This window comes from Thermobia domestica, chromosome 9 (genome assembly GCF_964235325.1).
Source record: "Thermobia domestica chromosome 9, izTheDome1.hap1.1, whole genome shotgun sequence".
NCBI lineage: Eukaryota > Metazoa > Arthropoda > Insecta > Zygentoma > Lepismatidae > Thermobia > Thermobia domestica.
This window is the reverse complement of record NC_137462.1, coordinates 18652404-18677352: the sequence shown is the minus strand read 5'-3', so window position 1 is coordinate 18677352 and position 24949 is coordinate 18652404. Positions and strand designations below refer to the sequence as shown.

Genomic DNA, 24949 nt, shown 5'->3' with positions numbered 1-24949 from the left:
ATGGATTTAGTCTTTCTCTTCCTAAATATCCGCTCTCTACCCAAGAATAAAACTCTATTTGAAGCACTTTTACTTGAAGAACAAGTCTCAGCCTTCTTGCTGAACGAGACATTTCTTACGAAAACCACCTCCTGTAACATTCCTCGTTATACGCTTGTACGTCACGACAACACAGCACCAGCATTACGGGCAAATGGAGGCGTAGCAATCGGATTTCGAAATCACATACCTCATCGCAATCACATTTGTTCCATTCCTCACCTCCCAGAGCATATAATCACTACCTTATATTTCAAGTCTATCATGATCACCTTCGCTACTATTTACGTTCGCCCAGGTCATCCTATTCCACTCGCATTTTTTAGTTACATCTCTCACACCTATAAACATTATATCATCCTCGCTGACATCAACTATCATAGTCGCACTCCTGTTGAACGCACACAATTCTCAGATCATATAACCACGCACACCACTGGCATTCTACACATCCCTCCGACTCCTACTAGACCTGTATCAAATACCACCCCTGACATTGCTATCACTTCAAATACACTTACTGCTAAGATCACACTTACAGTCCTGGACCTACTCGGTAGTGATCATGCCCCGATCAAGCTCTCATATCATATGGGCAATGCTCGACCTCACGATGCACCTCCGCCAATTCGAACTCCACGTTTCGACAAAGCTGATTGGGATCATTACCGAGACTATCTTACCACTGCCGTAGCTCATTTGCACCCTCCCACTACGTCAGATGAGCTTTACACACATATTGAAACGATCACTTCAGAAATCACCTATGCATCAGAACTGTTCATTCCCACCACCAGCTCCACCCCTTATCAGCCTAAATTACCTCCGCATTACCTTACTCACATCAAACGTTCCCGGCAAGCTTATCGGGAATACATAAGAACACGAAACCCCGAAGCTCTTCAACTTCACCATCAACTGCAACGTTCAGTCAAAAACTACATTCAAGCATACAAACGCCGTCAATGGATCAAAGCCTGTAACAACCTTACTGACAATGCACACCCTTCACGTTATTGGAAACGTCTCAACGCACTCTGTGGCAAGTACAGCAAAACCCCATACCCTCTCATCATCGACAACAGTCACGCACCATCTGACCAAGCTAAAGCAAACGCCTTTGCTGACTATCTACAAGACATCTTCACACCATCCCGTCATGACCACATTTTTGCTCATCCAGTCGATCATGTCAACACCGCACATCCTATCCTTCAACCAAATCTTAATCATATATTGCCGGAGCATGAACTCACAGCTCCAATCACTGTTACAGACATCACCACAGTCGTGCAGCATAAACGAAACTCTGCTCCTGGTTTTGATTCCATCACATATCGTCATATCAAAGAAAGTCCTATTTCTCTATTTCTTCTTCTAGCCTCTATTTACACTTTTATTCTCAGAACTGGCTTTTTCCCCGCTGAATGGAAGATGTCCAAAACCCTCATGTTTCCGAAACCAAACAAACTCCTAGCGCAGTGTCTTCCTACCGACCTATACAACTTACTTCCACTTTCAGCAAAATTCTTGAGCGCATCCTTGTCAACAGACTTCATCCATACCTCCACGCACGTAATCTCATTCCTTCTTTTCAAGCCGGATTCCGCCCGTCTTATTCCATTAACGATCAGCTTCAACGTCTAACAACTCTCATTACAAATCACTATAATTCCGTTCGTCCATCCTGTCTTGTTCTGTTCGACTTAGAAAAAGCATTCGATAAAGTCTGGCACCTTGCACTTATCTTCAAACTCATCAAGCTTAAATTGCCCATGTCTTACATTCGCTTCATTTTTCACTTCTTGGCATGTCGTATCACATATGTTAATATAAACAACCATCTATCACATCCTATCTTCCTAAATTCTGGTGTCCCACAAGGTTCAGCTCTGTCCCCTTTGCTGTATTTACTGTTTGTTTCCGATTTTCCTTCTCTTCCAGACGACGTGTATACTTTCCAGTATGCAGATGATACAGCCTTCCTTGCCCTTGGTCGCACCATCAACCATATCAACCTCATTTTACAAGAATCTATGAATCGTTTTTCACACTGGTGTCATAAATGGCACCTCACCATAAATGCTTCGAAAACACAGGCCATAGTATTTCTGCCGCCACGCAAACGCTCCAAGACCCACAGAAATCCATCACTTCTTTCTCTAAAAATTCAAGATACAGCGATCCGTCCATCCAAAACTGTTACTTACCTTGGTATCGTTTTTGACCACCATCTCACCTGGCTTCCTCATCTTAATTACATCAAAACCAAAGTATATAATCGTCTGAATCTCCTTAAACGTCTCACTGGCACTACCTGGGGCCCCACCTCAACCATGGTTCTCAACACATATAAAGCATTTCTCCGCCCTGTCCTTACATATGGTTTCACCGCTTGGCTCTCAGCTCCTACCTCGTACTACTACAAACTTGCAACATTTGAACGTCATGCCTTCCGCATTGCCTACCGCATTTCTCTTCCCAGTCCGACTAGATACCTATATTCACTCATTACTTTCCCTACATTACTTTACCACCTCGAATCTCTTCGCCTCAAGTTCATCACTGTCCGATATATGCAGCAGCAACCACTTCTACTCGCCACTATGCACTACCTTGCCAATTCATCTGCTCGCCCTCGATATTACCATCTCCCTCTTAATTTGCTGTTTACATTATACTGTTATACCTTGCCACCAAATCATCCCGACCTAGAACTATTGCAGGATCATAGAATGCATGTCCATCTTCCTCATATTTTTCCCTCACATCAAGCACAGTGATTACCCTCTGTACCTAACAGGGCCTCCCTCGTCTTCATTGGCCTAGCGTCGCCCCTAGGCAGAAGATAACCCGCATTTGTTCTGCTAACATTCCCTACGTGTTGTGGCGTCATCTGCACTCATTTCATCCCTCATGATCATCTCTGCAAATAATATACTTTTAATCAACATGTTCTGTAATCTATAATGTATGTATGGTATGTTTTTTCCTATGACTTGTATACCCTTTGCCTCACTGATGATTATGGTCGCAAAGACCATAATGACCTGACATCTGTAGTAATTGTTAAATAAAGTCTCGTAGCCCAACGCCCGTCATTCCACATCCATATACTTCCTATGCAACCCTTCCCTTAAAGAGGGTGTAGCCCTCTACAGGGTAGCTAGCCTGCGGGCTAGCATTAAAAAAAAAAAAAAAAACAATTTATACAAGTAACTATAGTGGGTGTATGTACTCTAGCATTTTACAAGGTAATATTCGCCATCGGATCGACTTGTTATGCAGTATGGAAGACGTTAAATTGGGTCTTAACACCAAACTCATTCTTTATGCACATAACGTTAAGGTTCATCCTGCTCTCACGCATGGACATGTCGCGTGGTTATGAAGCTCCACAAAACTTTTATGACAAGTTACAGTTCCTGAAACATCATGTCTTACGCCTTGCTTAATCATTCACTCTCGAGGTCTAACGTCGCACGTCATCTGACAGCCTCCGCTTTCACTACATTCAAAGCCGCAAATCAGACGCTCATCCAATTCTCCATGATCTCAGACCAGACATCAGCTTCATCACGTTATGATTACATTGGTATACAAAATTTTGCTTATTATTATTTCTTGATGAATTTTTATGTATTTTGACCTCTGAACACGAATCTGGCACTTATTTTTATGTAGTGTCAATATTTTCAGTTATATAAGTATGTTTTATTTTTCTCCTATACTGATTTATGCAGAGCAATTTGCGTGCTTTTATTTCGATACTCGCTAGGTGGTATCGCATTTGTTATTAAAGATAATTGTTCGGAGTAGGAAACAGAGAATATATAGATTCCAAAGATACATAGCAGAATTGTAAATTGATTAAATAGAGTTATTCAAGTGTGAAGCTGATGTTGGAGAAAACTAAATATGAGCAGGGCCGTGCTGGGATACTAATGAGGGCGGTGGACAAGTCTACTAAAAGGGCGCCTATACAAACGGGAATATAGGGAATATATATATATATATATATATATATATATATATATATATATATATATATATATATATATATATATATATATATATATATATATATATATATATATATATAGAGAGAGAGAGAGAGAGAGAGAGACTGAAAGAAAGTATGGGTGCCATTTTATATCAAAATCACCACCAAATTTGTTTTAGTATTAACGTAAATAGCTAACCTCGAATCGAAATACTCTTTACTACAGAAAAACTTTTTAGTTCCTGTAATAACATTTCTGTCAAATAAAAAGAAGCTAAATGTATCAACAACTTAATATAGCGCGCCTATGGACGCAAGAGGCTCATTGCCGCGTTTACAAAAGCTCTCCATTGATTTATGTCCTTAAAAAACTTAACTCAGTTTCTATTTTATATTTCAATCTCTGCGAGAGCCATTTTAATACTGTCCTCCCATCTGCGCCTTGGTCTTCCTAACGGTCATTTTCCTATTTGGATTTCCAGTTACAACTTCGAAAGCGTTTCTAATTTCTTCCATTCTGGCTACATAAAATGGCCATTTGAGCCTCCTAGGCTTGATGGCCCTCACAATGTTTGGTAAACGGTATAAAATTATGCAGTTCCTCCTTATGAAGTTTCCGCCTTTTCCCATTCCCGTTCCTTTTGGAGTTCAAATATTGGTTTAAGAAACTTGTTTTCAAATACTTTCAGTCTGCGATCTTTCCTCAGAGTCAGTGGCCATGTTTCGCAACCATACAACACAACAGGCATGATTATCGTCTTATATTTTGAGCTACAAATTCCTCAACAGAATTAGCGACAATAGAAGATTTTTAACTGAATAATAGCACGAAATACCTGTTTTCAGTTGACATTTTTTTTTTTTGGTGATTATGGTTTTGGTCTGTTAATAATGATCCTAGATATTTGAAAGTATCCACTTTGCCGAAAGAAAATATTATTTGGTATTTTAACGCATCAATAAAATGCAGTATTACGATCCCGACAAACTTCCATTTATTCAGTGTTCTCTGCATTTACTTTTTATTATTCTATCATTACTTATTAAATTTACATGATCAGCATACGCCATAACCTCTCAAATACAATTCAGCTCTAGGACCTGATTGCTGTCTCTGTTCTCCAGAAGAAAGTCAAATAATAAGGACGACAACGCATCTCCTTGTTTCAGGTCACTCTCAACGTGAAAGCTCGTGAACAAGAATTTCTCTACTCGAACCTTACTTTGGGATTCATTTAAACATATCTTAATTAATCTACCTTTTTCGGTATTGCAAATTCTGTAAGCATTTTGTACAATGTTTCCCTCCTACCAGAGTCTAAAGTCAATGATTGATGTGCCAGGATGTTGTATTCTCTCATTTTTCAAGTATTAGTCGAATGGTAAATATCTGGTCGATATTTGATCGATTTTACCTAAACCCATTTTGATAATCTCCAATATATTCATCTGCGTATGGAGTCAATCTTGCTAACACAATGTTTAAGAGGATTTATTGGATGTTGACAGAAGAGAAATCTCTCGATAACTATTAAATCTGTTTTGTTGCTTTTCTTCTGAACTGGAACAATGATTGATTCTCTTCAATCTTGTGGTAATTCCTCCTTGTTCCAGATAATGAGTTTGTGTATCTTGCTCTACAATTTTTCCCCTCCAGCTAAAATTAAGTCAACCAGAATTTCGTCTACACCCGGAGATGTGTGTTTATTTTTTTAAATAGCGATTTCAATTTCTGTGTAGGTAGGTTATGCTGCATGCATTTCACTTTCTCCCCACGCATTAGTTTTTGGCTATGTGTTAAGCAAATCGTCAAAGAAATCTTTCCATCTATTTAAGATGCTATTTGTATTAGTGAGAACTGTTCCTTTAGGTTTCTTTAATATATGAGCACGAATTGATAACCTTTCTTAAGTTTGTTGATGCATTTATACATGTCCCGAATGTTTTTGTTTTCACTATTATCTTCAAGTTAATTAATTTTAACTTTCAAAAGTTGCATTTCTTTGTTCTAAAAGTTTTAGAAGTTTTAGAAGTTAGTGCCGGATGACAATGAAATTTTATGTAATTATTTCGTTCGGATTTTGTAGCCAACGCAGTTTCTACTGTTTTCTCTTCTCTGCTACTTTAGTACATTCCTGGTTGAACCATGAATGCATGCTACGTATTTATGCGTGCTCCAATATTTCTTTTGCTGAAATTTTCATGTTATCTCTAATTTCAACCACGTATCGTGAACACTAGTGCACTCCGAACCGTCTAAAACAGAGAATCTATTCGACATTTCAATCTGGCTCCCTCTCACCTGACTCTCCTCTAATTTCTTTAAATTAAACCGCTCCGTTTTCAGATATTGAATATTTCCTTTATTCAACGACAGTCTCTCTCTTATTATCGCTGCTACCATGTGGTAATAAGTATCACAATCACCTCCTTTGAACGACCGAATATCAGTTGTGCAAGACTGTTTTCTTCTGTCTACTAGAACGTGATCAGTTTGAATATGTGTTTTTCCATCTGATGAAGTCCAAGTATATTTATGAATGTCGCGATGTTGGAATTTTGTATTCTTCACGATAAGGTTTCTGGATATTGCACAGTACACGAGTCTAACGCCATTGTCACAACCTTCCTTATGGAAACATTTATTCCCTATAATCGGTTTGAAAATACCCTCTCGTCCTACTTTTGCATTGAAACCGCCTAACAGAATTTTCATATGGTATTGCAGGAGATGATCAAATACCCGTTCTATTCTTTCGTAAAAACTGTATTTTTTAAATCGCCATCCTAATTTTCTGTTGGGGCATGTGCATTTAAAATAATATTACACCACCGACCCTTAAGAGAATTAAAAGAAAATATATCATTAACAAATTCAACCTATGTAATTGCTGATATTACGTATTCGTTTGTGAACGTAAAGCCCTGTTTCTAGTTGGTAATTTTTAATTTGTTCCCCGTAAAAGAACATAAAATTTCCCGATTTGACTCCTACATTTCCTTCTCATCTAACTTTCTGATATCCCACTAGGTCCAACCTCTATTTCTAAACTCATTTTTTACAAATTTTAACGCTCTTGACATATAGAGACTTCTTGCATTTCATGTTCCAAATCTTATGCCGATTTACTTTGCGGAATTCGTGCCAGGTTGTTAACCTCACACCAAATTCTCAAGCTGGATTATCACCCCTAGTCTGTCCGCGACTGCTTATTCAGTATATTCGCATCTAACCTCTATATCCCAGAGGCCTTCTCCTCGATCCACAACCTGAGAACGCGCCGTGCCGTGATGACAGGAAGACCACATTTTACTGAAATCAATACAGCTATATTTCAGAAATACAACAGGTACTGATTATCCGAACACTGCTTTAAAACACACAGGAACAATCAATATGCTCGCATATATGGATGCATATTAAGACTGATAGCTTTGATGCCGTAAAAATCGTAAATTAGAGACTAGTGTCAGTATAGTATTACATAAATGCATCGTAGGTTTGACTATCTGAACTATTCTTGATGTATCACATCGTTTCGTTTTATAGCTATATAACTTTATAATATTTTTGTAAGTGATTATACTCTTTACCTGTTCTCTGCCAATAGCAACTGTATGAATTCATAATACAAAACTGAAATACAGAAGAATAAAATAAAAATAATAATGTGATATTTCGCAGGACATCCTATGTAAAGGCGCCTTGTATTCTTCACAGGTTCTGTACTACCAGTCGGTATTTGAATTTATTAAACAAAGCTGGTATACAGGATAACTAAAACCATTTATCTATAATGTGATGTTTCATAGGGCGCCTTGTGTAAAGGGCGCACTGTATCTTTCACGGGTTCTTCGCCAACAGTAACTGTGTGTATTTATTGTACAGAACTGTGCTATACAGAAGAGTAAATAAAATCGTTCATATTTGATGTGGTCTCGGAAGGGCGCCTAATGTAAAGAGCGCACTGCACCTTTCACGGGTTCTTTACCAATAAAACTGTAAGAATTTATTACTAAAAACTTGTACCATTATTTATAGTCTGATATTTCGGAGGGCGCACCGGGACACGTCCCGGTGTCCCGGTGGGCCAGCACGGGCCTGAATATGAGGAACATCAATGGGACGTGTGTAGGGATTTCAAAATTGTTGGTTTTCTTTTTAGGTTGCAAAGTGGTTATACTAAATATTCCTGCTTTCTATGTCTGTGGGACAGTCGGGCAACTAACCAGCATTATGATCAAACTGTGTGGCCTTAAAGAACGGAGCTTATTCCAGGAACACATAATGTGAAAAATGAAGCATTAGTGCCCAGGGAGAAGATTCTCTTGCCAACATTATATATTAAGCTGGGATTGGCAAAACAATTTGTGAAAGCTCTGGGTCACAATTCACCTGCCTTACAACATATCAAACAAATGTTTCCAGCTTTATCAGAGGCAAAAGTTCTGGCTGGCATTTTCACAGGGCCTCAGATTCGTGTCATGCTTAATAGCGCTACACTTAAACAAAAAATAACGGAGTTGGAAAGAAACGCTTCTCAGCTCTTTCACAAGTTGGCGACGGGATTTCTTGTGCATAACCGAAGTGAAGCGTTTGATCACCAAGTTAAGACACTCATTGATCAATATCGAGCATTGGGATGTAGAATGTCTTTAAAATTACATATGCTTCATTCACACTTGGATTTCTTTAGGGAGAATTTAGGAAATGTTAGCGAAGAGCAAGGGAACGTTTCCATAAGGACATTCAGGTAATGGAAAGCAGATACCAAGGAATTTGGGGCTGTGCAATTATAGGTGATTATATTTGGGGTTAGTCCGTGACGAAGTGAACGTTTCTCACAAAAGAAAAAGAACCACTAACCTTCACTTTTGACTACGGAATTCCAGTACTTGATGAATACTTTCCTGCAATACCAATGAAAAATCAACAGAAGCACTACTACAACGTTTGTGTTATGCTTGTAGTTCAATGTTCTCATAAGATACAATTGTATAATACGTTACTGTTTTAATAAAATCTGATATGCTTATATCATCACAAAGTTTGACATTACGAGAAAACAACTGCCATACTCGTGTTCAGCGGGTGCAAATCATTAAGAAACCGACGAAAAACCAACATAAGCACGACCTTGATCAAAATTTGTATACCAGTGTTATTCACCAATAGATCGTCTTCTTCTTACCCACGAACGTGATCAGACCGCTGTTCTCTATAGCCCCCATTGCAGGGGGCGGATCCAGGGGGGGCGATTGGGGCAATGGCCTCCCCCCAGAAGATGAAACTTTCTTATTTTATATATATAAATAAAACCCACCCCAAAGTTTGGAGCCCTTAAAAGTAGCAGTATGACAACCCACCGCCCCCCCCAGAAGTCGGTCCTGGATCCACCCCTGCCCCATCGACGCATTTATTGTCGCCATTCCTTTATCCACTGCACATAACTTTATCAATGCGCCTCTTTGTCGTTAACTAACAGGGCTCCAAGTGTCTAAACCCACTCTGAGTAGCCCCAGAGCAGATTAACACCCTCGTCCCAACTAAACGGCGTGACAAACATCTTGGCATTTGAAGGCGGCGCTCCAAGTTCCCTTTAAATGCTGCTAGCAAATGAGAGGCCAGCGGTATTGTCATGTTTATTTTGTACCCATCCACGTCTATCCTTTGCCACCTGATCGCGCTGTAGTCCGTCTGCTTAACCATAACCACACCCCTTAGCATTCGGCAACATCGAGTCAGAGCTTGCGTTTTATTCGTTTAGTTGAAATGCCAAGATGTTTGTCACAGGCTTTAACACCCTACGTCCTTGTACACTGAGAAAAATTCGTTCTCCGGACAGCGGTATATTGTACAAATATACGGAATCATGTTGCTTACTACAGAAATCAGTACGGCGCATACGTTATCCATATGCTATAGGCACTGCCCTTAGATGTTAACATCATGCCACTGCAGGATGTCTGATATATAACAGTATTCCTTATATTACATACATATATACATGTTACCTTCGTTAGCTATATGTTATATACGTCCATTTGTATGTGAGATCCTGACCGCCTATATTGTTTCGTACGGAAAGTACGTACGGAACACTTATACAGAAAGTATTATAAAACATGCGTTTTCAGTTATACATTTGCTGTACGTTAAGTCCAAAAACTATAAGATTTACAAATGTAACATATGATTTAACGTACGCCACATTGAATTTTTTCTCAGTGAATTCTTTTACTTGCACTTCACTTCATCATTTACAATACATGTTATGCTAAAACTTTATTATGTATGCGCAGTGGCGTATTTAGGGGGGGTGGCTTCCGGGCTTAAGCCCCCCCCGAAATCTTACTTAGTATAGTAAAGTAAATGAAATAACTTGAAGAATTTTCACATTTCCAGGCAAAGCCCCCCCGAAAGTTAGCAAAGCCCCTCCCGAAACAAAATCGTAAATACGCCACTGTGTATGCGTAACTAAAAATGCAATAAATATATAAAATACCCGATACCCATTTTCAAATGAACTTACAAGTAAATTGATGCGCATGCCCCTGAGAAGGTGTTTCTTTCTGTGGCCCGCTCATCTTCGGATAGGGATGAATCTGTACTTAAAAAGAAACTCTGAAAGTGGTATATAATTTGTATATAAAGATTTTGAAACTTAAACCCAGTGTATGATATCAAGGGGTTTGGCTTTGGACATCCCAAATGAGAGGATGGGGACCATCTGCAGTCAGAGATCCCATGGACCCCATGTCAACACATAAACAATGAAAAATGAATTTTAGGAGACAGGTCAAAGCGTGGGTATCCATTCTGGGCCAAGGGGCCCGACAACCCAAGTTTACTGTATATGCTTGCTTGGATATCTGACAATGAAATACACACATCTAAACGGGTTTCCAAAGTTATTCAGAAAACAGCGCCACTGGGTCGAACTATAAGTAAGTATATATACAGGGTATGTAAAAAAATAAATCCTGATTTTAGTTCATATGAATAATAAGCATGCATGACCCACAGCGAAAGCCAATTTACAATTTTAAAAAAATGGAAGAAAGATCCCAGTAAGCAAACATGTCTCCAGTAAACCTAAGTTTGCTATTAACTTCCCTTGGTAAACTTAACCTTAGATATGCTCTCTGTGTACGTCTTTACCAAGTGAAAACTTTAAGCCATGCTTCGACTCCGGAGAGCATTGACATACAAACTTCTGCACTTAGAATAGATGTAAGAATGAAAGTTGAGTACAAACTCACGCCTGTTAGACTTAGCCTTAGAGATTCTTCCCGTGTATGGCTTAGTCAAGTGTAAAATTTAAGTTACACTGTATACGTGAGTTAATTTCGGAGAATTTTAAGGCTAGCTTTATATTACGTATTACTTGCAAGTGCGAAGCAAGCTTGTAATCGAGAAACTAACAAGTTTGCTATAGTCTTGCTTGGGTCTCCAGCCGTGTGAATGCAAGCTTGTGCAAGCCTACAGACTTAACCTTGAAGACTTGAGTAAGGTTATTAAAAGGCTGGAATTAGTGTTGCCATGAGGCGAGACATTCATCGTGTCTCGTCTCGTCTCGTCTCGTTAACGAGACGAGACGGAAACCTCTTTGACGAGTCACGAGACGAGACGAGACCCACATAGCACACTACGTCCCTGGAATGTCCCATTTTGATCCCAATCATCCCATTCGGTTCCCGAGATTATCGGGACAATGAGAAGTCATCCCATGGACGTCCTGCATGGGACGTCCTGAAGGATTCCCATGTAGAATGTCCACAGGACATCCCAGATGGAACAGGAAGTCCGAGGGAAAACCAATAGACATCCCTTCGTGGTCCCGTTAAATATCCAGTATCCCGGGATATTAGTGGACATCTGGATCTCCCGCGGAAATCCTGTGGATGTCCCGGGAGCACATTCGGGTAATCCCGGGATGTGCCGTCGTCCGTTGCGGGCTCAGTTTCGGACATCCCGTGGACATACTTGTGCTATGTGGGGACATTTCACGAGACGAGACGTCTCGTGAAATGTGTCCTCTCGTCTCGTGTCTCGAAAATGAAAACGCTGGCGGAAAAGGCCAAGACTGAAGTTGCCAGTTGTCATATAGATTGCAAAAGGAAAATGCCCTTTGTGAGAAAAGATGTTGAAAACCTTCATAGAAAAGTGTCCTCTGTCTATTGAATGAAACAATCGTGATACATGAGCTTCCAGGAATATCATCCTTAATGTCTTGTCCCAAATTCCCCTTGCTGTAAACTGAGGAATTCTCTATTTTTTCCATTTCTGACTGGAATGATGAGAACAAAACAAAGACAGGGAAGATTTTTACAAGCTCAAGAAACTGAACTACCACCACCATCCATTCAATTTGAAAACTGGGTACACTCTTCACAAGCTGTAGTTGAAAGTTCTGGCTGAGGTGGTGGAAGAGAATAGACTACAGTGGTCTTTATTCTCTCGTGGCGGTATTCTTTTTGCTAAATGCACCGACAACGGCAATTGAAGCACGTCATTTTGCAACTAAAATTTTGTCTCCTCTCTCTCTCGCGCGCGCGTGCACACACACACTTATCATTTTACCAATCGTTAGCTTCGGGGCATCTGCAATATACAGCAGTCATGTTGTAAAATTCAGCTCTTCGTTTGGAAGCCGGACGAAGGACAAAGAAAGCCAAAATATTGTCGACGAACCCTTCAAATTGTTGTTTGCGTTCAGTAAATTTGATACTAACGATAACACTAGAGGTGAAGAGGTTGTCTTTGTTTTGTTACGCGAAAATGCTGGATCTGACCAGAGTGTGAAATTGTCCTCTGCTTCCATGTTGAGAGGAGGGGAATACTTCCCTTTCCTAGTGAATAATATTAATTAGGACCTGAGTCATCTTCAGAAATGTTTTCTTACAGGAGCATAAAACCTTTCGAACTTGATAAGTGTAAAGAACATTTGGTATGATATTCATGGAACTCCGTTGAAAGCAGAAAATATCATGACAACGAACAAAATTCGAACACTGAAGAATATAATTAACAAAAAAGAAATAGGATACCAAACCATACTTTTAATCCTGCTATAAAATATATCCTATATTTTTAATAATTTCTTACCCCCATGAAAGTAACATGGGAAGGATATTCTCCCCAAATTTTTCAGACTGAAATATTATCCCGCACGATTTTACCCTCTGACATTGATACGAAAAGACAAGTGCTGTTAAAATCCATTCACATGACCCTTCCGGGACTCAACCCTGGGCCTTCGAGCCTATGGTATATCGCCGCAGACTACTCGGCTTGGCATGAAGATGTACGTTGTACGATCACGAATAGATCACGACAATATAAGAAAATGTTTTAAAAAGTCGCCATCTTTAATCGAAAATGGCCACCCAAAAATATTTTTTTACATCACTAGCTAATCTGGGTATACCGTCATGAGTATTACACAAACGGAGCAAACACCATATAGGGGCACAGACCCCGTGGGTATGGGGACAGATTTGTAAAATGGGGGTGTAGAATGTCTCCCAAGCATTCTTGACTCCGATGTGTCGTTCAGCTTCCAGTACTATGGCACTTTAAATAGAGCTTATTGTGCAGTAACCTATACAATTTCAATTACTTTTTATTACTCAATAAAATTATTTTGTTCCAAGCTTTTTTAAAATAATTGCAACATATCTAAACATGCTAAAATGGAAAGTAGTTTTTGGATTGATCTGGGTTAACACTGCAAAACCTAAAGGCTGGAATACATGAAATCAAAGTATATACCTAGATATATCTTTCTGGAATATATGGAATCAAGTGTCTTCGTCTTCGATGTAATTATGAGCAATTTACTGTATATTCGTGTATTGAAACTCGCGAAATAAATTTCAATGTTTCAGAATGTAAAAAAAAAAAAAAAAGAAGTCAGGGTCGAGGAGAATCAGACAACTAACAGCAGAGAAATATTATTTTATAAACTATTTTTCCTTGCCTTGTGAGCTTTTTTGAATTTATTTTTAAGACCTTTAGGCAACTTTGGCTCACGCTGAATGGAGGATAATGAGAAAATTAGTAGAATGAAGAAAGTGGTAGGATACGAGGCAACTCCTAGAAAACACACACACTCGTTTTTCACCACAAAGCTCACATGGCACTAACCGAGATCGAACCGACCACTACACGCACCAGAGGTGAATGCTTCACGGTATAGCTACCGTGACATTTCGTGTCTTCTGTGTTCTGAGTGTTGTATCTTGATCAGCATGGTGCAGTCTGCTACATTTTACTTTCGTTCAGTATGATATGCTACAATATTTTACGAGACAAGACGAGACAACATGAGACAAAACGAGACAAACGAGACGAGAAGAGACAGAATCCTTCGAGGCGAGACACGAGACGAGACGAGCATATCTTTTCGAGACGAGCCAAGACAGCTTGAAGTCTCGTCTCGTGGCAACACTAGCTGGAATGCTGTCAGGGTTAAAGAAATTGTATTCGTAGGCGGCTTTACCGTTAGCGGGGAGTAGAGCAAGGAAGCTCCACGGGTCCCTTTGCCGATTGCATGATAATATCAAAAGTAAAGTGTCCAGAACAGAAAATTGTCTGTTAAAATATCGACAAGTAAATATAGAATTTTTCTTGATTTCAGAGGTGTCTTTTTTCACAACCTGACTATGGTAAGCAACCATGACTATGGTAAGTCTATATTCGCCCTTAACTTCCCTTGATACACTTAACCATCGAGATTCTTTCTGTGAGTTGTTCTGCTAAGTTTGATTTCTACGTCACGCTTCGATAACCTTGACATATAAACTGTAAGAGTGAAGACTGCACAAGAACGCATGCGCGTTAGACTTAGTCTTAGAGAGATTTTCCCTGTGTATGGCATCGCCAAATGTATATTTTTAAGTCATACTTCATAGGTGTGTTAATTTAAAGGAACTTTAAGTCTAGCCTTATATTACGTATTATTGGCAAGTCTGAAGCAAGCTTGCAATCGAGGAATTAGCAAGTTTACTGTAGCCTTGATTAGATCTGTAGCAAAAGGCTATTACAAATACAGTATGGAGTGCTATTAGGGAAATCTCAATAGTACAGAAAGCTGCTTGAAGCGACATTGCCACGTTAAATGAATCTTGTAGCTGTCATAAAAAAAAAAAAAAACTTGCAACCCGATCTTTCTATTTACTCTTTACATGATACAACTTCTTAAAAGCAAAAAAGGTTTCTCCACACATGCAGCACTGCACTCTAGTGGACAAACAGTGAACCTCCTCATTAAATACATATATTTTGACACGCTTCCCCTCCCTGTCCAAAAGAATCCGTTGTTTCGGAAACGGCGAAACTGGTTTTTCCTTTATGTCAGCGGGAGGGCGATAGCAGGTAGCAAGCAAGACGTCCCAGAATGTTGCATACTGTTCAATTCCTTGCAAGAGGGAAACAGTTTTTATTACCCTTTCAAGACTATGTGTACATGGTGAAATATGGTAGGGTTTCAAGATTTTTTTTTTATGACAGCTATAAGTTCTAACGTGGCAATGTGGCTTAAGATTCAATAAAAAATAATGGAGCAGTACTTTTATAAATAACTTCTTTTAATTTTTACTTTTGCTTGCCATGAGTTTTATAAATTCATTCATATATAACTCTTGTTCAAAAAGCCTCTAGTTTGATCCAGGCCATGTAAGATTATTGTAGACATTATTTTAGTGTGTGTTGTCATTTGGCGTGAAGTTGCATCAAATCTATTTGACTAAATTAAAAAATAAAAAGATGTCTCTAAAATCACGATTCAAATTTTCGCTATGATCCGAGAACAGGGGTGCCCGAAGAAAATTTTCTAGGGGGGGCATCTCCATGGTTGCTATATTACGTCTGGTCTCATGATTTGCATATACATTTTCTTGAGCCTGGGGGGAGGCCGGCCTCCCTGCCCCCTCCTTCGGGCGCTCATGTTTTAGGATGCTAAGTTGTATTATGAAGCTCCCCTGACAGAATTATTTTTTCTGTTCCATAGTTTCCAAGCTACTCCAACTAAACAAAGTGAAAATTAACGACAGAACATCCATAAGTATGACTTATGAGTCAATTTACATGTTTTGCAAAAAAAATTGATTCACACCTTCGGTTACATCTGGCAACACTATGTGGTTCCTAGTGTACTTCAATCGTTGCTTCCTAGTTTAAAAATATATGCATGAATAAGGCTTCATTTTGGTATAACCATTATTTGTTCAAGGTTCAAAAGTTCTACTATCCCAAACTCTGGGTTGCATTGTATATTGGACACCCTGTAGCATTAAGGTTTAAATTCTCGTATATGACGATAAATGATCGTATGGTTGGCGAGCTTGATACTACAGAAATTCTACAGGATAAATTGAAGGGCAAAGGGACTCATTAATACAAAGAACATTTAGATGGAAGCACTATTTTTATTCGTGGTGCGTTGGTCTGTGTTCAGCAGATGGACTACTTGTAGAACTGTAATCAGTTTAATTATTCTGAGGTTTTTTTAAACTTTAGAATTTTATATTATGTCGCATAGTTTATTGTCCATAAATATGTTAAAGAAAAAATAGTTGTACTCTGAGGTGTTTTACGTCCCACGGTTAGGCTAAAGGAGACAGCGATAATGAGTAAGGAATGAAATGGTGGAATGAACAGAGTGCGAGGGAACGGGAGTGCCCCGAGGAAACCCACGAACACGGTGTTTGTTCACCACAAAATTCACTTGGCGGGGACTGGGATCGAACCCGGGACCCCAAGCACGAGAGGTGAACGCTCTACCACTGAGCCACCGCGGCCCTCTCTCTCTCTCTCTTTTATGTTGTTCTATGGAGATTAATATTCAAACCGGAAATGCTAATGTGCATCTTTCTCTTTTAGATTTGCCAACCGTCCGGTATTTTATCGGAGAGTTCGGCTTTTGTCCGGTGTCCGGTACGATCTCTAAACCGGACGTTAAATGTCCGGTAATTTTTCCTCCTACAATGCTATTCTCTGTTCTATTCAGATTTTTTTTTTTTTTTTTTTTTTTGGAATGACGAAAGGGATCGTTTGTCGATGAACATGGTTAAAGCAGAGCTTATATTTCGCTTTGATATCGACCTGTTGTTGCGCGGAATTTGCTGAAGAGTTGAGGGTGGGAAAAATTACCCTTGAGAGTAGCTAGTCCTGTTTTATCCTTAGCTACATCTTCCAACAATGGATCCAGATCCAATAATAGTACGTAGGCATTATGAGACATTACCAGCCCCAGCAAAGCTGTTACGACTTATTTTTCAAGTATGTTTTGTGCACGCCATAATTATATTGACAATTATATTTGTTTTTCTTTGTAAAATTCAAAATGTTATTGATGATAGACTACAAAAGTTACCATGTGACGACTCAACCTAAACTGGAATAAGTAAGTTTAATAAATGCTTCAAAAGTAACTAAAGTTATTAAATTCGAACTCCGAATAGCTCAATTTCATGTGAAGTATCCACTAGGAATGGCCACAAAGTTCCGGTTCCGGCGGAACCGGTTTCCGCGAGGAACCGGTTCTCGGAAATCCGGATTTCAGAACCGGTTCTGGAATGGGTTCCGGACCTGGATCCAAAAGCCCGGTTGCAGAACTGGATCTTAGGAACCGGTTCCAGACCTGCATCCGAAAATCCGGTCCCAGAACCGGATCTAAGGAACCGGATCCAGATCTGGATCTGAAAACCCGGTTCCAAAACCGGATCTTAGGAACCGGTTCCAGATCAGGATTTGAAAACCCTGTTTCAGAACCGGTTCCAGAACCGGATCTTAGGAACTGGTTCCAGACCTTGATCCGAAAGGCCCCAAAGACCCATAAAGGAGGCACAAAGTTAACCTTCAAAACACTGCAAAGACGACCATGCGCTTGTGCCCTCCCCGCCCAGACCCGCTTGTGTCCCCAGAAAAAAAAATTGGGCCACCAGTGGGTGTTTAGCCAAATGAGTTGGCCAGTTTGTCTGTTGAGCCAATGAGTTTGTCAGTTACCCAGTTTATTTAGCAAAATAAGACAGCGGCCTGGGCGCCTGCCTGTCGATTCCACCATTTCATCTAGCACACTGTTCACAGCCTGCCAGTAGCTCGGGTTTAGCGTAGGGATGGTCACAAATGTCGGTTCCAGCGGAACCGGTTCTTGAAGATCCGGTTTTCAGAACCGGTTCCGAAACCGGTTCTAGGCCTGGATCCGAAGAACCGGTTCCAGACCAGGAATCCGAAAAACCGGTTCCAGACCTGGATCCGAAAAACCGGTTCCGGAACCGGATCTTCTAGAACCGGATACGTTCAGACTCGAAAACCGGTTCCACCAGGAACCGGTTCTGGCCATCCCTAGTATCCACTTTCTGGTTGTTCACATTTTTGACGAGCGATGGTGTCACAAGCTTAAGAGTATATGTTCGCGAGGAGGGTGTCCGGTATTTCCATTTTCAATAGTTGGGAACCATAATCACTTCCGGTTTCAGTAGAGTAATTAAATTAGAGGTGAATACATTCTTACGGTACTGAATCCATATCAAAAACTACTTGTCGCTATCTATCACCGCTTTATTCGTTGTAACTGAAACGCTTTCCTGGAACTATGAATTTGTGTCAAGGAAAACCCCCTTTTTTATATCTCTTAACAGTTTTTGTTCAATGTAAATCGGTATTCAAGCCGGAAGTAACTGTAAATTTGAACCACTTCCGGTTTTGGTAGAGTATTATGGGTAGATACGATATGTTGTATTTAGATACTGAATCATTTACACACATACCTCCCCCCCCACACACAAATACTTTTCGCTGTCTGTTAACCGTTTTCGATCTACAGCGATTTTCAATTTGATTTCGTTTCATTTTAGCTAAGCGTCCCTATCGGGAGCGAGGCTATATGAGTCGTGGAGCTACAGCTTAATGTGGGATCCGAACCACATGAGCTGCCGCCGGGAATTGAACCCGGGTCTCCCATGCCAAAGGCGCGTACCTTAACCGCTTAACTACGAGGGTAAGTCAACTGAAAACCATAAAAGTAGAAATAAAAATCCGCATATGGCGCCAGTGAGCTGTAAGTTGGCATGCCTGTTTACGATAGTATGGCGGATGTCTCCTAGGTGGCAGCAGTCGGCAGATGCACAAACACCGGCGCAACAACAGTTCCAAAATGGCAGCCCCACTAGCCACATGCACCAGCGAGGAGCAGCGTTCTGTGATTCGGTTTTTGCGAAGTGAAGGTGTGAAACCCATTGACATTTTTAGGCAAATGAAGGTTCAGTATGAAGATGCGTGTTTGTCACAGCCACAAATCTATAAATGGTGCCGGAAATTTGCAAATGGTGTTACGTCTGTGGCCGATGCTCCACGCCCCGGCCAGGCTCGGCGCGTAGTGACTCCAGAGACCATTGCAGCCGTTGAAGCCATCGTTTTGGAAAACCGCCGTGTGACAATAGACGAAATTGCAGCATGTGTACACATGAGTCATGGATCGGCACATCATATTGTGAACGATGTTCTCCAGTTTCATAAGGTGTCTGTAAAATGGGTGCCCCGACAACTGACGCCTGAACTGAAACAGCGACGTGTTGATGCGTGCGAAGACCTTTTGTGGCGTGCTGAACGTGACGGTAATGCCTTCCTGTCACGAATTGTCACTGGTGACGAAACATGGGTGCATTACTATCAGCCTGAAACAAAGCGAGCGAGCAAGGAGTGGCGGCAGGAAGTTCCACTCCGATGAAGAGGTACGAGACGCGGTGCACGAGTGGTTGCGCCGGCGCCCAAAAGACTTTTTATCTGCAGGTATTCAGGCTTTTCCGAAGCGCTGGCGGACTTGCATTGAACGAGGAGGGGACTATGTTGAAAAGTGATTTACTTCTGTACCCTGTGTGACCAATAAATAATATTTAAAAAAAATAATTATGGTTTTCATTTGACTCCCCCTCGTACAAGGTCGTTCTACAGCGAGAAACGTTGGAACAAAAAAATCGCTATTTTGAGCCACTTCCAGTATGAATAGAAGGTTAAACAGAGGAGATGAGACACTGAACCGATAGCAAAAAAACGCTTTACGATGTTTCATACTGTTTTTGCTCTGATAGCTGTCGACAGGCTGTTGGACGGACAAAACCGTTCTATAAGACCTTTTACACTTATTCATAGTATACAGGTTGGCCCAAAAGTAGGTATACAGTCCCGTACTTATCAATTCATTGCTTTTTATATCATATCTTATTGTTATCCATCAGGTAGACTTAGTTTCTTTACTATTTGTTCTTAAGATTTTTTTCTTATATCTTAAGCGCGGAGCAGCCGAAGCAAATAAACCTATAAGCTAGAATGTTATACTTGATCAATGTAGGGGTGTATAACTACTTTTGAGCCACCCTGTAGTTTGAAACTCTAAAAAATCGGGTGCAACTTCCTTACATATCCTAAAGCTACATTTAGAAGTTAAAGTACATGATTAAGGCACGAATGGAATAGGACTAAGATTGAATGAAGAGAAATAACTACCGGTTATATTATCGGACGATGGAGGTTTGATAACCTTACAAGAGACGATAATAGGTCAGTGTAAAGAAATATTATTTTCCTTGCTGCAGTATGCAAGTCAGTATAATATTTACTGTTGAATTCAGGCATTTTTGTCCTTCTGTACTCACGCCGTACCCCACTTCATTGAAAAGGTATGTTTTTTAGCAGCAGCCTACATACTCGTATAACCTCATATAGGAATAATGTTGGGAATCTTCAGAGGAAAAAAAGTAGTATTCTGTCCAAATAACAATATGTGAGCAAGGGAATTTCTTGTAAGTGGGTAGAAGGTGCGATATGAGGAGATACTAATCTTTTTTATATTCCTATATATTAAGACGTGCGTTTTGTATTTTTCGAAATTAGAGGTGCCGGGTTCGATTCCCGGTGGGGGCACTCGGTCGAAAAAGTGCAAAACGCTTTTTCAGGCCAGTCACCCTGAATGAGGTATTCCTCATTCACACCAGGCAAATGCCGGTGTGGTACCTATCTTAAAGGTCCCAGGCCGCTTCCTTTCTTCCGCAATCTTTTCTTCCTTCCCTTTCCCCGGATAGTGTGCTCGCCGAAGGATGTCATCCCTCAAAACGTGAAGGGCTAAATGGCCTTAGATGCCGAAAGCCCAGAAATCTAAATCCGAAATCCCTAAATGTCTTTCGAAATTTGGTTAGAATGGAGTCACATCAGAAGGCCCGGACAAAAGGGTGAGGACAAAATGTCCCGAGTGAAAACAACAACGCGTCAAAAGGGCCCACGTTAAAAAAAAGGCACAAGTCAAAAGGTACCCACGACAAAAGGGCCTGGGTTAAAATGACCCTACGTCAGAAAGCCTAAAAAGTATAAAAATGCTTTATTAGATAAAATATATTCTGTAGACAGTAGCCCTACCTGATTTATTTGTGTTGAAAGAACATACATGTTGATAGTATTTTAATATTATAGTAGTATTATCCTAGTTTGTGTAGTGAGCACGCGGGAGTTATGTGGTATTTGAAAATGAAATGAAATCTTTAAGTTTTACGTCCCATGATTATGCTGGCGAGGCTAAAGCAGACGTTGATAATGAGAAATGGTGGAATGAAGAAAGTGGGAGGAAACGTGAGAACCCCGAAGAAACCCACACACAGCACAAATCTTACTTGGCCCGAGCTGGGATCGAACCAAGGACCTCATGCACCAGAGGTGAACGTTTTACCACTATGTGGTATTTGTACAGGGCGACAACACAATAATTTAAAGAGAAATTTAATTTTAGGTCCCATGTTAATGACCTATAGCACGGCCAACAAGAGATGGTCTCTGACGTTTCTTACCACTCCAGGATCACTCTGTCTTATACCATTAATTAAATTGCCACTACAGTTGCACCGAAAAAAACCTTGACACGCAAGTAGTGGCAATGTCACTGCGAGCTGTCAGAGACGTTCTCTTACTGGACGCACTATACTATAGACGGATGATTAGTGAAAGAAAGTGCATGTGAAAGAATTAGCGAACTCAGAATGTAGGAGGAAAGTAGAAAACTCGCGGACACAATGTTATCCACCACAAACCAGCATTGTCTGTGATTGAATCAGGGACTCTACGTTTCGGAAGTGAGCCCTCTACCTCTGAGCCAGGCACTATGGCTCAGTGTTACAGCGTTTACATCTGATAACTGGAGTCCCTGATTCGATTCCTAGCTCAGTAAGCTTGTGGTGGACAACATCGTGTCCGTGGGTTTTCTCCGGAATCTCCCGTTCCCTTCCATATTCTCATTCAACCAATTCCTCCATCGTCACACTTGCCTTAATCATCCGTTTCCCTTAGCCTAAAGTATATAATCGTGGGAAGATAAACTGAAATATTTCATTTCTACCATTGAGTCACCGTCCACCTGCAATAATAAGAAAGGCCCATTACGGCTGTGTATAAGTTTGTAAAACGATTCAATTATATCCTGTGAATCCACATTCAAGTGAAAAATTAAATAAATAAAAATAATAAACGAAAAATCGATTGATGTATACTTCCAAGACTAAGGCTGGTGGTAGAAGTTTGGTAAAAATGTAATCAAGAAAGTTCTGTCGTTTTTTTGTGGAGGTCTGTGTTCAATTGGCTCTCACACCGTAAGACGAATGCGAATGGGGATAAGGCGAAGGTCAGTTGTTGGTGTGGGTATATCCACATACTACCTGGTTGTGGCAGTTCAGTTACACCGTAAACTTGCTTAAGAACAGAGTGACCATGGAACCTTCACAAAGCTTCATGAGGGCGTCTATGCTGTACGAGTTCAAGTTGGGATTAAACGCCGCTGCAGCGGAGCGAAAGATATGCCAGGCTATTGGTGGGGGTGTCGTTACTACGCGGACAGTGCAGCGGTGGTATAACAAGTTTAAGGACGGTAACGAAACACTCGAAGACGCACCTTGCCGGAAAACCAACACATGTACAAAATGAAGATCTTCAGAGAGCAATTAATGCGAGCAGTGAGCAGACATGTGAGGCACTGGGACTACAATTCAGTGCGAGTGGAGAAACCATACGGTAGCACTTCCATCAACTTGGGAAGCACTACAAGGTAAATCGATGCGTCCCACATGATTTGACTCCGGACCAGAAGGCAACGCGGACACCTGTGTTTCTTCTCTGTTTTGTCTGAGGAGGGAGTCATTTCTAGACAGGGTGTTGACATGTAATGAGAAGTGGGTCTTGTACGAAGCTCCACGGCGCTGTCATAATTGGTTAGCATCCATGAACCAGTTCCAAATCAGCCGAAACCAGCACTGCACCAAAAGAAGGTCCTTATGTGTGTTTGGTGGACTGCTCGCGGGATCGTGCTTCGGGAACTGCTACCAGCTGGTTAGAGCATCAATGCAACTGTGTACTGTCAGCAGTTGAGTCGAGTTCAAGAAAAACTCAAAACTTTGGAGCCAGCACTTCTGAATCGCAAAGGAGTCCTCCTGTTACAAGACAACGCTAAGCTCCGAGTGGCCAGGATGACCCAGGACACTATTCTAGGTCTTGGATGGGAGACATTATTACATCTGCCATACTCCCCTGACACTGCACCGTTAGATTATCACCTGTCCCATTCCTTGGACAATCACCTTAGAGAACGCCAGTTCAAATCTCTAGTAGATGTGAAAAAGGACTTGATCCCTTCTTTGCTTCATGGTCCACCAAGTTCTATCGCAATGGAAACCATGCCTTCCAGAATGTTGGCAGAAGATCGTCGATGCTGATGGGGACTATTTTTGACTCTTAGGAGACCTATCGATGTTGAAAGGGTGAAAAAGTGACAGAATTTTGTTGTTTACCTTTATATAAACAACCGGGTAAATTGTAAATATGTGCCTTATTACAAATCTGGATTCTTGGCTATCTTAAGTTTCATTAAACAGGTAATTCTAATTAAATTGGGTCTTATTTTTACGTCCTTTGTCCCAGTTTTTAAGTCCTTTTTTAAAGGTCTTTTATAGGTTCTTTTTAGGCAATTTTTACGTCTTCAACTTCTGAGCTCTAATTATTATTATTATTATTATTATTATTATTATTATTATTATTATTATTATTATTATTATTATTATTATTATTATTATTATTATTATTATTATTATTGTTCTGTTTGCAGTATTAAATTCTCATAGTCTGGAAGTCTACCGTAGATCAACGATATGAACCGAGAGTAACTTTCGGACCCCCGTTTGACCTAGCACGCTTGCCTTTGGTGTGCGTGGTCCCGAGTTCGATTCCCGGTGGGGGTACAGTTGAACGAAAAAGGTGGTTCGGATTCTACTATAATCAGTAGGTCCCGTCTCTCTTAGCCGCCCAGGCATAATCGTTGGACGTTAAACTCAAACAAACCAAACAAACCAAACAAACCACTTAATGAACTTCTGATCCAATCGATACTATAAGCATAGACTATTAACAATAGATATCAACAACAATTGAGAAGAAAACAAATAAAATATACTAGAAAATATCTTGAAGTATACAATCCGTGCATTCGTTTGTAGAAACTGAGGAAAATGTTTGAGAAACTTCAATTAGGATGGCTGATCACAATATTCGAACCTGAAACTTTCCGATGCCAACCCAACCACTACTGCATATTTAATATATAATAATTTAATACTATATACATATATTTAATAACTTACTAATCCATGTTTTAACATTTTACTAAGTTACCTTTTAAGTTTATTTATCTTTTCTTAAAAAAAAAATGTTTTACAGCAACGCAGATGACATAAATAGAAACTATAACATTTCTTTTTCCTTGATTAAAAAAAAAAAATGGAACTAACATAACTATATGAAAACATGCTGAATTTAGAAATGCCAATACAATTTTGATTATCCTTGTTGTAGTTGCAAATATGCTAAGAAAGTAG

The 24949-nt window shown here is 40.2% G+C and overlaps 1 protein-coding gene across 1 annotated transcript; it reads left to right on the top strand.

Moving 5' to 3' along the window:
- Nucleotides 1-24949, top strand: LOC145660752 (uncharacterized). The gene is made up of 2 exons (XM_081726162.1): nt 1-1357; nt 24927-24949. Exons 1-2 carry the CDS (start codon nt 1-3, stop codon nt 24947-24949), a joined length of 1380 nt encoding a protein of 459 aa, XP_081582288.1.

Coding starts and splice junctions, on each gene's coding strand:
- LOC145660752 (XM_081726162.1), top strand. CDS start 1: ATGGATTTAGTCTTTCTCTTCCTAAATATCCGCTCTCTACCCAAGAAT. Junction 1,358..24,926: donor TAAACGAAACTCTGCTCCTG/GTTTTGATTCCA, acceptor TCCTTGTTGTAG/TTGCAAATATGCTAAGAAAG.